General features: G+C 42.3%; 1 protein-coding gene across 1 annotated transcript in view; it reads right to left on the bottom strand.

The window, feature by feature from the left end:
• SFMBT2 (Scm like with four mbt domains 2) overlaps nt 1-16,306 on the bottom strand; it is a 114,775-nt gene that overhangs the window by 54,190 nt on the left and 44,279 nt on the right. Inside the window, exons 5-7 of the mRNA XM_065669378.1 lie at nt 12,198-12,286; nt 8,777-9,023; nt 2,364-2,461 (exon numbers count right to left, since the gene is read on the bottom strand). Of these exons, the coding sequence (XP_065525450.1) occupies nt 2,364-2,461; nt 8,777-9,023; nt 12,198-12,286 (434 nt within the window). The remainder of the gene's footprint in view (nt 1-2,363; nt 2,462-8,776; nt 9,024-12,197; nt 12,287-16,306) is intronic.

The raw sequence follows: 16,306 nt of genomic DNA, 5'->3' as shown, positions 1-16,306 counted from the left end.
CACACATTCTCACTAGCTACTCAGTGATGAATCTCTGTATGAAATGGGGAATATGCAGACTACAACTGCTTGGTGTGCAGTTTACCATGTCCAACAAAGTAAACATTTCCAGCTTTCCGGAAGATTTTTAACAGTTGCCAGCTGTCAAACCCTGTGTTTTACATCTCATCTAACACATGACAGTTACAGTAGCATAAAGCCCCAGGCACCATGTAGAAACATTACTTCTGTGCTGGGTTTGCAAAAAAAAACCCAATAAAGATTAATAAAAATGATTTTAAGAAGAGAAAAATTACAAAATGATGCCTTGGAATCAACACTTTTTGCTGGGACCTGGGATTCTCCTTGAAGGTCCCACACATAAATATTGGCTTATCTTGTAGATCAGACAACTGTACCCTCGTAGTCTCCTACAGTCTTTCTGTAATTCATGTTTAAGTCACTACCAGAGGAAGACATGCTCAAAGGCATGGACAAGCTCTCATATTTTCTCTTTAGTCAAGAGGCATAAGATAGGGTTGATTCACCCTAAATCGGCAGAATATTTGTGTGTGATGTCCACACACAAAATAATTTATTCAGCCTCCTGCCTTCCCAGCACCACAACTCAGGGGCTGGAGGTAAAACTAGACACCAAATTCAGCTCACCTTGTGCTCAGCTTTCACACTGCAAATAAAGAAGCCCTATTGACCTAATCCTGTCTTTTGTCACATTTCGCCCCAAAGCAACTTCCTCTTGGGCAATTCAAACATTCCACTGTTTTGCATTGTCTTCTAAGAAGAACATGTTTGCAAGCTCCAACCACATGGCAATGGCAACTGGGATTTGCTGAATTTAATTTATGACCCTCATGCAATAATTAAAGTAAGTGGGTGTAAGTCTGTCATGCTGAGAAGAGGCAGCAGAACAGCTGTTAGTTATAAACCTTAAAAAAAGAAGGATGTTTTATGAGCCTCATCAGAAACATTCTTCACTCTTTCATATTTGCAGCAATAAAATTTACACATTAGGCATTCCCTATTGCAATTTCATCCCTGCCCCACACAATGCTGATCTCCAAACTTTTGCAAATGCAAACTTTAATAGAGTTGGCAGATAGATGTGTTATGAAATACATGACAGAGAATCAAAACTCTCTGCGCACCACTCCCATCACAGCACAAGGCTGCTCAAACCCACATTCATGCCGAAAGCCAACACACAAATCTTCCCACTTCTCCCAGCCCAGCATAGCCTTCACACTGCAAGCAAATAAGCCACTGACTGGACCATTAGCAAATTAATGCATTCCCAAATTAATGTTGCTAATTCAAGTGCGTCTCAGCTGGGTGAGGAGCCTGGATTCTTCATGGGAAGCTGTTGGCATGTCCCTGCAGAAAGGGTGAAGGTGGCACCAGGGTTTTGAGGCATGCCAGGATGGGACACGATGACTGCCTTCTTCCAGTTGTAGGATGACAGAATCACTTAGGTTGGAAAAGACCTTTAAGATCAAGTCCAACTGTAAACCTAACACTGCCAGGTCCACCTCTAAACCATGGCCCTAAGCATCATACTGTATCAGTGTTTTGGGGTGCTCCAGTGCCATGATGCTTAGGCAGAGAAGGAACCTAGAGGCTCCCCCAGCTGGATGAGCCAGGAATGGTGGTGGGGATGGTACTGTGATCCCCCAAGTACCTAAGCCAGAGGTGACACCAGAGATAGCGCAGCAACATGCCCTTCAGCACACCTCCCTGAGCATCCTTTTGCCCATCACAGCAAGGATGTAACAGTTAGAAACCAGAGGGGCACAGCTGGAGTCGTCATGATTAACAGCAGCGCATACCTGGATGGGAAATTAAAACTGGTGCCTCAGGGCTGAAGCACATCTCTATTAAAAACCAAAGTAAGAAGGGAGAAAAAAAGAGGTGGGGAGACGACAAAATTATCTCCCACTTCCACTACAGATTCTTGAAGGAAGTTTCTCTGCCTTGTGGCTTGTGATCACATGAAAATTTAGGTGCAAGGGTCACAGAAATGTGTCCACAGAAATATGTCAACTTTCATATTTGTAGCTTTACAATTTCACTGTTGAATATAATACCTTTGCACAGGTCCAACAGAGTAAGACACATTGAAAATTATGTTGGAGCAATCAGTGCTCACCACCAGCCCCTAGAAAACACTGACTGCAAGAAATCAGTTCTCAGCGTGGAAAATTCACATATAAAACTGCGTTTTATACCAACATCTCATTTGTGACCTTTCATGGTTACATATAAGAGCAACAGCCCTTCCTGCAAAAGTTCAACATAAGTCACAAAACACTCTGTGATATTTACTCATCATGGGTTCTGTAAGCCAAGGAAAAACATGTATCTTTTACCTTGAACACTTCCATTGGAAGAGGAAAATTTGCTGCATCATTAAGGGATTTTTCCAGAGCGCATTTCCATTCAGATATTGTCTTCAAGGAACAGATATCTAAAGTGATGACAACAACAAAACATAACAAAACCAAGAGGTGACTGTTTGGGAATCAAACATTTTTGAAAGACTTAGGTTTTTATGTCCTGAAAATGGATAGTACAAGTGAAATGAATAGTGTGTATATTCCAAGCTGTACAGCGTGGATAAATTCAACACAAAAGCAACTAGCAGGGGCACATTTAAGGAAGATTGCATTTTATATCCTGGAGTAAAACCCAGGAAAATGCACATCCTTCATTTTCTGCTGAAGAAACAAGAACCATAACATCTTATTACTTGAAAATAACAAAAACTCTCCTTTGATTTTCAATTCTCAAAATACCTGATGTTTTCCAGTTTGAGCAGCCTCAAGTCTTCAGCCAGTATTAGTTATATTTGAACAAAACCAGAGAAACCTGTACGAAGCTTTCTGTTCATTGGGAAGTCTTTTCTTATTATATTGCAGGGTTGGAGGGGTTTTGAGATGGGTGAGGGTAGGTGTGAGAAGGAACATTTCTACCCAGCCCCATTTATTAGTACTGCCCTCAAACCAGAGCATCACACCAATTCAAAGAGTTACACTTATGAATTTTCATCATAATACTTCTAGGCAACATCTTTGTGCAATTTCACATTGCTTTCAGTGAGTTTCTTTAAATAGGTTTAATATTATTAAATCGTTATATTAGCAAGCCCTTTATGGTTCAGTGCAGCAAAATGCCTATGAATCATCAAAGGAAACAATGTAGAAAACAATACTATGATGAAGAACATTATATTGGATTTACTTCTGCCCTAGAAAACATATTATTATCCTGCACATAACAAGTTATTCATATCAAGGTCTTAAGGAGACAAGATAGGTAGATAGATTGCAACAATTATTAAAATGGAAATGAACATTTCCTCAGTAATAAACTTGAACCTCGATAAGCAGTGAACAGTGTGAAGCTTTCCTTTTGTCAGTTTGGCTTCACACACTTATATCACAGCTCAGTTCGGCACAATTTGCATTTCAATTCTGTACATCTAATAACTATATATATTTACTAGCTAGCAGAGATTTACCACTGTAGCTTACAATTGGGAAGGAGGAAATAAAACATGTGTACAAAAAAAAATGGAATTGGCAAGCACTGTTTTCACCTAGCACCAATAGTACAAGAGAATTTTATGCTCCGATTTCAACAGATTTAAGACCTTATCAAAATAGGATTTGCAGGATCACTCACTGGAAGTGGATGTACTTACACTTCCACTATATCAAACCTCCCTACTTCAGAACAGACATCAAGGATATGCATATGAATTTAAGCACACTTAAAGGGAAACGCTAACCTTTCACTTTCAATTCCTTAACTGTCTGGTTATTAATGGAAATATACATTTCAAGTTTCCGTTTACAGCATAGGCAGCAGTCAAAAGTGTTAAGAAGTGCACTCTTTACTTAACTGTTCATTATTTTATAGCTTTGGTGCTCCAGTTCTCTCTTACTTTCAGGAGCTCTGATCAGCTCCAAGAGCAGGGGAGGAAACAATCCACCTTGTTGCTTCTTCTTTGGTTTAAATGATACCAAACAAGGAAATAGTCAATAGGACATGATTTTGTCCCAAAAGTTGCAGCCACCCTGTTGTTTCAACTAACACAAAGTGTGAGTTTTGGGAAATGCTGTTGCATGCTTCCCTGCTCCCAGGAGAGAGTAAGCTGAAAACAGACCCTCATTTTCTACCATGATGGCAGTGATGCATAGGAAAGAATAACGTGGCATTTTTGCTGACTTTGTCCCAAATCAGTGACAACAAGCAGCAATTTCTTTGGCAATATCAACAAACTCCAAGAGATAAAGACAACTCCAATGGTTTCAATAACAAGCAAGCAGTATCATACACACATTTAATTAGTGGCAGCTTGCTTATGCTGGAGAGTTTATGGACACTAAATTGCATGGTTAAAAGAGCATAAAGCACTGTGTTTTAAGTGATAGGGTTGCAGGTAATTGAACAAAGTGAACTGTGTCGATTTTTATTTAGGTCAACAAGGAGTGAGCAATTAAAATGACTGCCAATTTGTCTTTAAATAGCAAGTAACATAAAAGGAGGCAATCTCTTCCTTCATAAACAGTCAAGGCAAGACCATCAGTGGCTCTGTGTCAAGCAGCCTGTGCCAATTTGCACTAGCAAGGAGGCTTACTGGATTCAGATACACCTATGAGGGGAAAAATGAGCTACGAGCCCTTGGCCTCAATCAAAAGGGCTCGCAAGACAAAGTCCCCGAAAGCTGCCACTTGAATACAGCCAGGACGCTATTTCCTAAGGACCCTCTTGCACATTCTTGTACATCAAGCGGGTGCTAGGATGTGGATGGCTTTAGAAAAGAGACCTCTCCACCCAAAATACTGCAGACATTTGGATCCATGGGTCTCCTTTATATGAGATGCTCTGCATCTAGAAAGACCAACCTCAAACTGCTATCCAAGGTGAAACCCATTCCGGCAAGTCCCAGAGGTGGATCAACACAATAAAATCACAGCCCAGACACACAAGGAAATAAGTAAATTGAAAGGTCATATGCAGTATCCAAGTCAAGGGTAGGCAAAGCACTGCCACAACCTGTCAAACTGATGTGTAACTCAACATCCTCATTTGACAACAGTTGAACATGCAGCCTTATACAGGAGGAGCTGCCTGCGCTCAGCATCTCTTCAGAGGAGATTCATAACAGTTTTTATATAAAGTCCAAGGCTGTTCCTGTTAACAGTCAAGGAGTCGCCTTAACTGGCTTCAGATGTTCAAATATTAAACAGCCAGGTACGTGTTCATTAGTTACAACCCACCTGAGTGGAAAAAACAGGTTTATGAAGATGTCATTTCATCTGACCTATGTTAGACATGTCTTAGGCATCCTGCAACCGTAAAGAGACAGCAATAGCTCATGCTGAACTGTCTTTCCTATGCTTGCAGGTGAATCTAATTCCTGATGTGTAAAGAAACAACATACTTCCCACTGAGTCTCCTTCCTAAGAAGGTCCATGCTGGGTCTTTCACACAATAAATGTCTTTCTAGTATAATCCTATATATTACATAAGTCACTAGGAAGCATGTAAGCAGGTAAGGATGCATTCCTGGCTCACTCTCCTGGCCAGGGGTCCTTAGGAAATTGAATCTTTTGACAATTTCTGGTTTAGTAGCTTCATCCCTGAGTTCTTTAGAGCTCTCTGCTGCCAGCATCTCATCCTGACAACATTCCTGTCAACTCCCTCAAAGATTTCTTTTGCAGACTCAAATTTGAACTTTGCAAATTTGAATTGCACTTTCTATCATCTTCCTCTGGATTAATGTCTCATATGCTTTATTCATCCATTGTGCTTTATGAATGTTATGACATTAGGTGGACATCAAATGACTAGATAGATAGTCCCCTATGTCGGAAGTGGAACAACCAGCATTCGTGCCTCCAGAAACTGTGTTTCTGCAAACTGCAAAAACTCCAGCCAACATACCTGCCTCATAAGATTCCCCTTTCTGACTGGCTACTCTCTGGAGACCAGAAGGGAGGATAAAAGAAAGATCTCTGGGGGCAATGTCCAGAAGAAGACTTGTGAGAAAATGGAAGGGTTCAAAACCAAAGGGTTGCTTCTCAGCAAACTCCTGTGAGACACAACTTTAGGAGATGTAAAGGAATGACGATCTATTTAAGTCAATGGAAGTCAGGAAAAAGAAGTGAGCATTGAATTCGTTAATAACAATGTTCATTAAAAAGTGACCAGAGAAATGCTGAGGAGACGAAACAGGTATCAGATGAAAACAGATGAGAAGAATGATGTCTTCATCCCTAGCAGCGTTCAAGCCCAGGTTGGACAGGGCTTGGAGCAACCTGCTCTAGTGGAAGGTGGCCCTGCCCGTGAGATTGGAACTAGATGAGCTTTAAGCTCCCTTCCAACACAAACCACACTATGATTCTATGATTCTAAGAGAAAGAAATTTTAAAAGCAGTTAGATCAAGGAGATGGGAGGAGAAACACAAAAAAACTTCAGCAAATAAAGCATCCAACAACCAGTTTAGAGAACCCATAGAGAAAGAAGCACAACTGGATAAAAGCAGGAAAGAGTAGAAAGAGAATTAAAGAAACAAAGAGGAAGCACAAATTTCATTTGGGCCATTTCTGTATTGATCCACCAAACCTATATAGGCCAGGAGAGTTCACAGACGGTCAATGAAAAAGTGTTTCTCTGGAACACGAATACTTTCTAAAGTAACAGAGTGAGTGATATTCATGCTCTCTAGCATTCGCATCTAATTTAGAAGTGATGTGGAACATTGATTCCTACTGATCAGTGAAGAAAAACACACGCTTCCAAAAAGCATCCAAGACCCCAAGTTAGACCCAAGACCCAGACTTATGAACACAATTGCTTATATCACAGTAACCACTCTGAATGGGGTGCAATGGACAGAAGCCATATCAGAAACTACCCAAAGGAGGGCTACTTTTCTGCTATCACTTGACATTAATGGAAAAAATTCACCCATAGCACAAGGACAATGAAGCACAGACCTGGAGAAGTTGTTCTTTTGCTCAGGAAAGGGTGGAATAGACCTGCTAGGCCTGCACATTAACAAAGGAAGCACCTTATATCTCAGTGTAAACTGTAGTCCTGGGGCATCCAGCCTGGAGGTAGAAATGGGGACCATGCTCCACAAGACATGGCCAACAGCTTTGTTGCCCCAAGTATAAGCCACAGATTTATGAAACATACAGATGGTACACGCTTTCTGCCCCAAAGAAGACCATGCATGCAACAGTCTAAGCTGTCATGTTTAACCAGATCCCTAACTCCAAGAGAAATCAAGTCAAACAACTTGACGACCACCTCAGCCAACTCCAGTCCTACCAATACAGAGCAAAACTCCCTAAGGAGAGAGATATCCAACTGCCCAGAAACTTTCACAAAGTTTTGACCACTATTATTGGGTAGTGCAGAAGATTCATCATCCCAGCCATTCCCCACTGTAATGGGATATAGCCTGGATGCAAGCGTATCTCCAAAGCCAGCTCCAGAACCTGCCAGTGAATGCCTCTGCATGCATTTCCCCAGGAAGTTTCAAGCAGCCCTGAGTCCCTACTGTGTGCTGTGGTTCCTAGCCCGTATCTCCTGCTTGCTAAACCTTAGTAATGCTTAGCTTTGCCCTATACCCAGCCTGGACATCATTCTTGCCCTGCCAAACTCAGTCCCTCTGGAATCTGATTCCAGCAGACTCTGCTCTTGCCCAGCCCCCTTCCCATCCTGCTTGTGCCTGACTCTTAAACTTACCTCCTGTTACTTGAACTTCTCCTACCCCTGGATTTGTGACTTCCAATTTATGCCCCCAGACTGGCTCAGCTGCAGTCCCTATCTCTCTCCATCCTAGGTGGTTCAAACACTAAATACAGCTTCTTCTCCAAATTGCAACCTGCTGATGTTGAATATGGTCGGACATACTGCAAAGACTTCACTCCCTTGGAGAAAACACAGGACAAAATCTGTGCTCTTTGAAATCTGGAAGACCCCATCTACCCTTACTCAAAGGAGTATTTTCTTAACTTCTAGCAACAGACACCCCAAAAGCCCTCAATGGGTAGGGCTGACATGGACAGGCAGACCAACCCAGCAACCTCACCACACTTCCAGTCTGGTTACATACAAGGCAGGTCTCAGTTGGTAGACATACAGCAGTGTTACAGCAGAATATGAAAAACTTGTGGTTAAGAGGGACTATGAGCATCCCAAAACACTTTCTCCACCCCTGGGAAATTTCATGGATGTCTACTGCTACTCAAAAGAAATGTGTGTAGCCATGGAAAGACAAAGGCAGAAGAGGTCTTTGGTTGAAGGGAAAGCAAAAGGAGTCTTGTATATGCTGAGAGGTGTCACCTAGGACTTGATTCTATGAGTTGGACAGCAGAAGACTGGCTCCCTGTGAGGCTTCCACAAGGATGCCTACAGCGTGGCCAGAAAAATCTGGCCACTAACACACCACTGAAAAGGGCTGAGCAAGCAGGCACATCCTTGAGCTCTGCTTCTTGGTGGAAAACTGCAGAAAACTGCTTTTATTGGACACTGCTTCCTTCCACGAATAGGCTAAGCTGAACAGAATTTATTTAATATATAATAGAGTTTACCTGACTTACTTTGAACACACCTTAGATGCCTTTCACATGGCAACTGTGTTATAGCTAGAAACTACTGTCAAAGCAATGTGAATGCTGGAGAAGAAAAAATGGGTTGCATAAGTATCTCAAAACATCGGTAAATGCCATAAAGGGTTAGTATTTTTAGGAGGCTCTTTACCTGCAGGTGGGTCCATTCTGTATTTATTCTCTTGACACCAACCGACTGGTCGAAGTCTGCAATCCAAGTAAAACAACCACTGGTCATAGGATTCAGTCTCCTCCAATCCCACATAGCGAAGGCGTAATCTTCCTCCAACATTTTCAACCACACTAACTATCCAGTACTGAAAGGGATTCTGGGAATCCTGCAGCTCTATTAAGGAATCAACTGTAATGAGGTCTACAGGGTTTTTTCCTCGCAGAGGCTGTTTGAATAGAAGCAAAACTCCTTATTTTAAACTTTATTTGAAGAACTTCTCAAGGAAACAGATGACAGCAGAAGATTATTTTTGTTTTTCACACCATCATCCAAGCGATCAGCAAACAGTCTGTTCTTCTTCTATTTTACCCAATGTCTTCCAAGTGCAAATTCAGAAGTAAAACAGAAAACAACAGTTGTGCTAATTTCTCAACCGACATCATCAACAACAACAAAGAAAGAATAATAAAAGGTGGAACAGCTCATAAGGCACATTCACTTCAAGATGCTCCTGAACAGCTCAAAGCCCAGTTATACGGAGGATTTAAAACCAAATTCTCATTGATTGCAGCTACAAGAACCAATCACAGGGCTGGACAACTAAAAGGCGACTTCTTTGGGCATGACCCTGAAATTGCCCTCTATGTGCTCATGTTTCACATCAAAGGCTTTACCTCATTCCTATTAGCAAATAGGAATATATTTGCTACAGACTCTATTCCTACAGAGCAAATTATTCCCCATGGACAAGAGTCCATGGTGCTTAATCCAAAGCCCAAAGCCAATGGCAGGCTCCCACCAGCTTAAGTGGTCTTGGGATCAAAGCCCAAGGCACACAGGGTTTGTTGGGTCAAGCCACCATGCCCAAGAAATCCCAGTGACTGAGGCTATTTGCTTGCACATAGTGTTTTCTGTGATCCCAGTTTTGCAACCATTTACACATGTGCTTAACTTTACACCTGCAAAGCTGCCAACTGCAAGCATTAAAAAACCATGAGATGCTTTGCAGAACGATACCTCTGGGGCTCAGTGGGTTTATTTTGCAGTTAGTTTTCTTCTTTTTTCTTATATACAAGTTCCAATTCTTATGCAATCTCTTCATTCCAGGGCTTCAAGAGCAGGACTAAAGAACACCGCAAGAGCTAGGAGCCCTGGTCCCCAAAGGAGATGCTAAGCACAGGCAGAATATGTTAAAAACAAAGTTTTCCAACCATAACTATTCTATGACTCCATGATTTTTTTTTGTCCTTAGTGTTTGTCCCATTTCTACTTAATTAAATAATATAAACCTCTCATAGCATATTTTTAAATATGAATTCTGTACATCAGACTCAGTCCAGGATGGTTCTTTTTACGGGTGGGTAGAAAAAAAAGAGAACAGAGGGCCTTACTTTTCATACAAGTTCTCTTTCCTGTTGATTTTTGAAAGCATTCAAAATCTTGAAATGCAAATAATTTTCACATCTTCGTTAATCCAAAAATGCAGCAACACAGTGAGAATTTGGTAAAAAATGTACTTAAAATTAACTAAAACCTTATCATGTATACAGTTTTAACCAGCCCTATGATTAATAGATATTTCTCAGAACAATGTATTTGCCATTATAAACCACTCCTCTACAGTGTATGCTATAAGCACCTGTAGTATTCAAGTACTATTTCATGGCAAAACACAGTGTCAGAATTTAATAATATAATAGAAATCTGCTTTAATGTTTTTTCTCCTCTCATACAACTGCTGCATGGCAACAAAACATTCTTTAATAGGAAATGATGGTGTAATGATTTAACTTCTTATAATAAATCCCTGGCTGTATAAAGCGCCTATTGCTTCTCTGATTTGTGTACTAAATTTTAAGCCAATGGGTTTGTCATTTACCCCCGAGAACTGAATGGCTAAGATTAATTAATGGTTTGCATGAAATATTAACATTTACCATGCAAGAACTCCCTATATGCATGGCTAGCATGGAAAACTAGATAAATAGAAGTACCACTATATATTGATTTAACAGTATGAAACAATCTGCAGCACTCAGGAGCAGGAAATCTGCCGACAGGGGGTCACATACATTGCACAACACAGACAGCACTAAGCACATATATTACATCAAACACCAGAAAAGGGTCAGAAACTGTTTCAGGCCAATACAATGTTTTCTCTCTCTCTCTGTATTTCTGCCTGGGGCTGCCTTTTTTTTTTCCCTCTGCCTGTGGAAAGGGACTGGAGAGGTTTGCGATGGCATTGGCATACAAGAGATGGGTGTTGGACACCACCAGCTTTCTGCATATGCCACCTGGGAGCGGTCCATGAATGGGGATGTGACAGACCTGAGGACGTGCATTACTTTAGGCGTGTGAGGGCTGTTCAGATAACAGACTGGGGGGAAAGAATCCCTGATGGTGCACTATTCATTCTCCCTGTCATGCAGCTTGCACTGCACAGGCACATGGAAAAAGGATGCAGCTGTGGCTGTCCCTCTGACCAGGGACAAAATGATCAAAACTAGTGCCTGGGTGTGTGCTTGCTCCCAAAAAGCCACTTTGCTTTTTGGAAGCAAGCTTACACGAGGTAACAAAGGGCTTACACAAAGGTAAACCACCTCTGTGCCTTCACCTTCAGCCTAAATACAGAGGGCCAGGGAGGATTATCTCCTGCAGGATAGACTGCCTCCTCCTCAAATGCCCACACAGCATTCACATAAAACAGGGCAGGTCCCTACGAAGAAGGTGCCCTGCTCCTGTGTTTTCAAGGTCAATATGCAGGATTTTTTGTCTGAGATCTCAAGGCATGCTGAGGCTGCACCTGGTGCAAGTCACCCTGTGAATATGATGCACAGACTGGGCTCTTGGCCATATGGATGCATCTAAAAAAACCAGACCCTTCTCTCCTGCATACTGACTGAGGTCATCTCACCCCACTTCCCTGCTAAATCTGTTGTGTTTAGGTGGAAGGAATGCCCCTGGGGGAGCTATTTGCATGTATACATAAACCCAATAGTGTTCCCCATGAACCTACTGAACCCCCTCTCCAATCTGTGTCATGTCTTGAAAGCTCAGGTCACCATTTTGGTGGATCTAATTGGGCACTGAAGGGCTGTGTCTTCTTTCCTACAGACTCCCTCCATGCTCTTCTTCCCCACCCAGCCTTTTTTGAATACCCAACTTTCTAAGTGCCACCTTCCAGCCTAAAGGCAAACCAAATTCCCCATCACTGGGTCAGGAGTAGAACCAGCAGAGTCAAGACAATCTTGCCACCAACATTTTGGCCAGCACTGGATCATTTTGCCTGCTTCTGACACACAGATGCTGTAAGCACACAGCCCTGCACACTGGGAACACTGCTGCAGCATGCACACTGTGACACCATATTGGATAGAAACTGCAATCTAATACATACGCCTTCCAGTAAGTTTGCAGGTGCAGTCCTGGCGCCAGTCAAATCGTGTATGAGAAACTCCGTCCAGTCCATGTATTTCTCTTTGATTGCTGGAGAGGGGGAGGAAAGAAAAGCAATACTGAGCACAGCAGACTGCAATGGACTTGCACATGTATCTCAGAAACATCTCCTTAGGGTTTGCCAGCTTTGAAATTTCAGGTACAGTTGTATTCCAGACTATGAGAAAAGCTGGTTTGTTGCTCCGTTCTCTTAGGCAACCCATTACATCCCAAAACAAAGGAAGGTGTCTCTCCACTGGAGTCACTGGCAGTGATTTACAACAGCGTTGGCTTATCATCTCCATCTCTCCCACTCAAAATTGGCCACTGCTTGTGTAACAGCTCGTTTGCTTCTTACCACATAGGCTCAGATGTGATTTATAAAGTCGCTTTGTACATTCAATAATGAACTCTGAGAAAATAAAGCTGTGCAAACTTTTAGTTCCTGGACAGGACAACAGAAACTGCAGGTGCTTTCCACCACACAGCAGAACAAGAATCAACCCCCAGAACATCATATGTCAGCTGCTGAGTCAATACTCTTGCAAGAAGAAAGACTTAATTTGTCGGGAACATCTATTTCATTTTAAAGCAGTTCGATTAATTTCTGAGCTAAACATTGGAAGCCTGTGTTACTTCATGATCTTTATCCACACAGTTTCCAAGATTTAAACTGAAATATATACATGCTGTCTTCAGGATTCAAATTCTGTTGAAATCAGGAAAAGTCAGGCACCAAAAGGCAATTCAGCAAATTTCAGCTTCTTCTCCAAATCCTGTGTAGCCAGTTCTCCCGAGAGCTTCCTCAGGGGGCCTATGTTGTCCCTAGTCTGTTTTTTATTTGCTATGTACCTGTAGAATCCCATTCTAATCCATTCACTTTCACACACACCAGGGTGGGATTTCTAAATGTTTTCAAAGCTCAGTGACTGTGACTTCTCAGTCCTTCCCAGAGATGGGTTTCAGCTACTGCACTGCCCCAGCAGTGCAGAACCTGATGCTGTGAACCTCTAAGAAGGTGCCATCTCAGTGGTTAGAGCAGGAGGACTTCAGACTGCAAATGCAACAGCAGCGTGGGCGCAAATATTGCTACCGTTACCAAACCTGAGCCTTCTCACAATGCATCCTCAAAGCCACCTGCTGCCAAGCACTGAACTAAAGAAATGCAAAGAGGGAGCACTGAGTTTGACCAAGGACAGTTATACAACTTTGACGTATAAACTGGCACAACAGCCCTGGGCTTCTATCCAGCACAGGCACTTAGCACACTCGGACACTGGCCCATGATAAATGTCTATCCTAATTACCTTACACAATCCATACATTTGGCCATGAACACACACAGAAGCTGTGCCCAGCAGATTTTGCATCAGACCTCATTTCTGAGTTATGGTCCTTCCCAAAACACAGTTCTCCAAACGTCATTGAACTATACATCCAGTTTATAGACCTAAATGACTTTAGAAGTGCATTTAAATGTATTTAAAATCAGCAAACCCTAAAAGTGCTGGACTCAAGCCTCTTAGGTCTTTTGCAGCACTGATTTGTGCATGATTTCCAGGAGGCTTATGAGCTTTACATTATTTAAGATGACAGAGCAGCCTGAGAAGAAATGGTTTATACATGACACTTTCTCTCTCAACATTCCTGTTGCATACACCTCATCAGGTCTGTCCACATACATTAGGATAAAGAAAACAAGCTTGATTTTGGCAACGGTGAGAAGATAGTAATTGCTGTAATGAAGGAGGATGCAGTCCCTCTATTTCAGACTTCTGCCTCTCACTGCGAACAGCACTGGGTGCATCAGAGAAAGGTGCAAGTTGAACTTCATTTTGGCTCCTACCCACAAAGTTGTCAGCCAAATTCTGAACGCCAGAGCTTCATTACTAAAGAATGACAAATGTGATAAAAAGAACACGGTTCGAACTTTCAAAGCTGGCAGGAGAGTAGGGGAAATGGGATTTTCGGAGTTGACAACAGATTTCAGGGGGCTTCATTTCCAGATGCCTGATTTGAGATGTCTTAACAGTGCCCAATTCACAGATCTCGCTGTCAGTCAGTTCCCCCTCTAATGCCTCACACAAAAACCCACAAAAAAAAACCCTTTCCCTTTTTAAAAGGCCTGCACCTCACCATTTTTGACACCCAAATAAGATGGCTCCTCTCCCACATTCAAATCTGGATTACAGGCTTCCAGAGTCCAAAACTGCCACAGTGACCTTTATTTTAGTCTTCTTTTGCAGTGTACATAAAGGGACTCTGAAAACCTCCAGGAGAGAACAGACAGCATTGGAAGTTTTAGGAACAGGGATCTGCACCTTCTCTTGTGTCTGTGAAGTGCAATCATCCTTCTCAGTACTACAGTTTAAGTCATTGCAATGCAAATGTTAATTTTTAGTAGTAATGAAGTGAATCTGGATCATCACAATATCTGCAAAAGCCTTCGAGGACCAAGCAAAATGCTAAACAAGAATATTCAAACTAAGGAAAACTTGCTGAGTAAATGAGAATAGCTGGTAGTGTAATGCACGGGTGCCCCACCTAAGCATTCGCTGGTGGATCTGGAGTATCAGGCTCAGTACCCTGCAGACTGAAGCACTGATTTTCAATGGCCAATTCACATGGCTAGCTACAGGAAAAGACCCAACTGAACCTCTTCTACTGCACAGAGGCTGGAAGAACTCTGCTTTCAGAGCCCACCTGCAGCTGGCTGGCCGACTGGTGGGATGGGAAGGTGGACAGCTCGACTAGTATTGGCACTTTCAAAACGATTTTTCCTTCCTTAAATAACCTCAGTGTGTCACGAGTGGTCCATAGGGCTCTAGATATCCATAGACAGATATCACAGATCTCATAGATATCCATGTTTTCTCCACTTCTCAATGGATCCATCTTCCCAGAAAACCTCTGTAAACTCTCCTTACCTACAACCTGTCAAGCTGAATGAACCTCCAGGATCTCAGTTAACTCAGTTAACGTCTGCAGCACCATAATAGGAAAGGGGAAATGCACAAGAATTAAAAGAAAAGAAACCTCCTCATCAAATCTTTTCAAAGAGAACCATGCAGGGAGGTAGGTCCTCCTACAAAAGCCACAGAGCTCCTTCAAACCTTCAAGTGCAAATACTCTTGACAAAGCCCCTCCAAACACAAAAAGTATGATGGGCACAAGCAGTAATTTACATGCACATGATTAATGTCACCTAATTCATGCCACCCCAGCTCTTACTGAACAGCATAGACTCAAAAGGCAGTAAGAAATATTCTTAATAAGAAAGTCCCTGGTACTTCTGCCTGGTTGGCATAGGAGGAAACATCCCTCATTCTTTGTAATGGGACCATCAGCCACACTACAACAGGACTTCAAATAAGCCAAATGACAAAAAAGCATTTTAAATATCCTAGTTACACTGAAGCTACTTTGGAAATTATATCCTAAGCAGTGATGGCTTGCTTCACCAAGACAACAGTAACATCACACTGATTGGTCCTCTAGAGCATGAGGCTTTGATGCTCCTTGAGGACAGAGCTTGAGTTAGAGTACCAGTATTGCTACGTGTAACATACCCATCTTAGTGCCAGTCCCATAGTCCTGCATAGGGTCCACTGTGCACAGAAGTGACTGATCTAAGATTGTGCAGTGGTCTGAGACCGTGGGAGCCAACCACCATCCAACTTACCATAGTAACAGGAAATAACTCAAGAGAAGCAGAGATACGGTACCAGAAAAAAAGACTCAGTTTAGTGATCCTATTGATGCAAAGGCCTGAACTGAATGATTAAACACTAGATAATCAAGACAGGAGACAGGTATTAGCAATACTCACACCATGGAAAAAGTACTGGTCAGAGCTTGTACCGGATTAAGACACAGCACAGCCCAAACATAAGGCAGGCATCACACAAAGCAATGCTCCCAGAACACCAATGCTCTGATAACTGCTTTTCTTTCCAGGTTTAGCAGGCAACACCACAGCCCCATTTGGAGCTGCAGCATGTGTACACAGATGTGCCTGTTTCCTTTGGATGAGGCTCAGTTCATCTTGGAGCCAGCATGGGTGGGCTGTTT

Source organism: Lathamus discolor, chromosome 1, assembly GCF_037157495.1.
Source record: "Lathamus discolor isolate bLatDis1 chromosome 1, bLatDis1.hap1, whole genome shotgun sequence".
In the NCBI taxonomy this organism is placed as follows: Eukaryota; Metazoa; Chordata; class Aves; order Psittaciformes; family Psittacidae; genus Lathamus; species Lathamus discolor.
The sequence above is the reverse complement of the archived record's forward strand: the minus strand, read 5'-3'. Positions and strand labels throughout refer to the sequence as shown.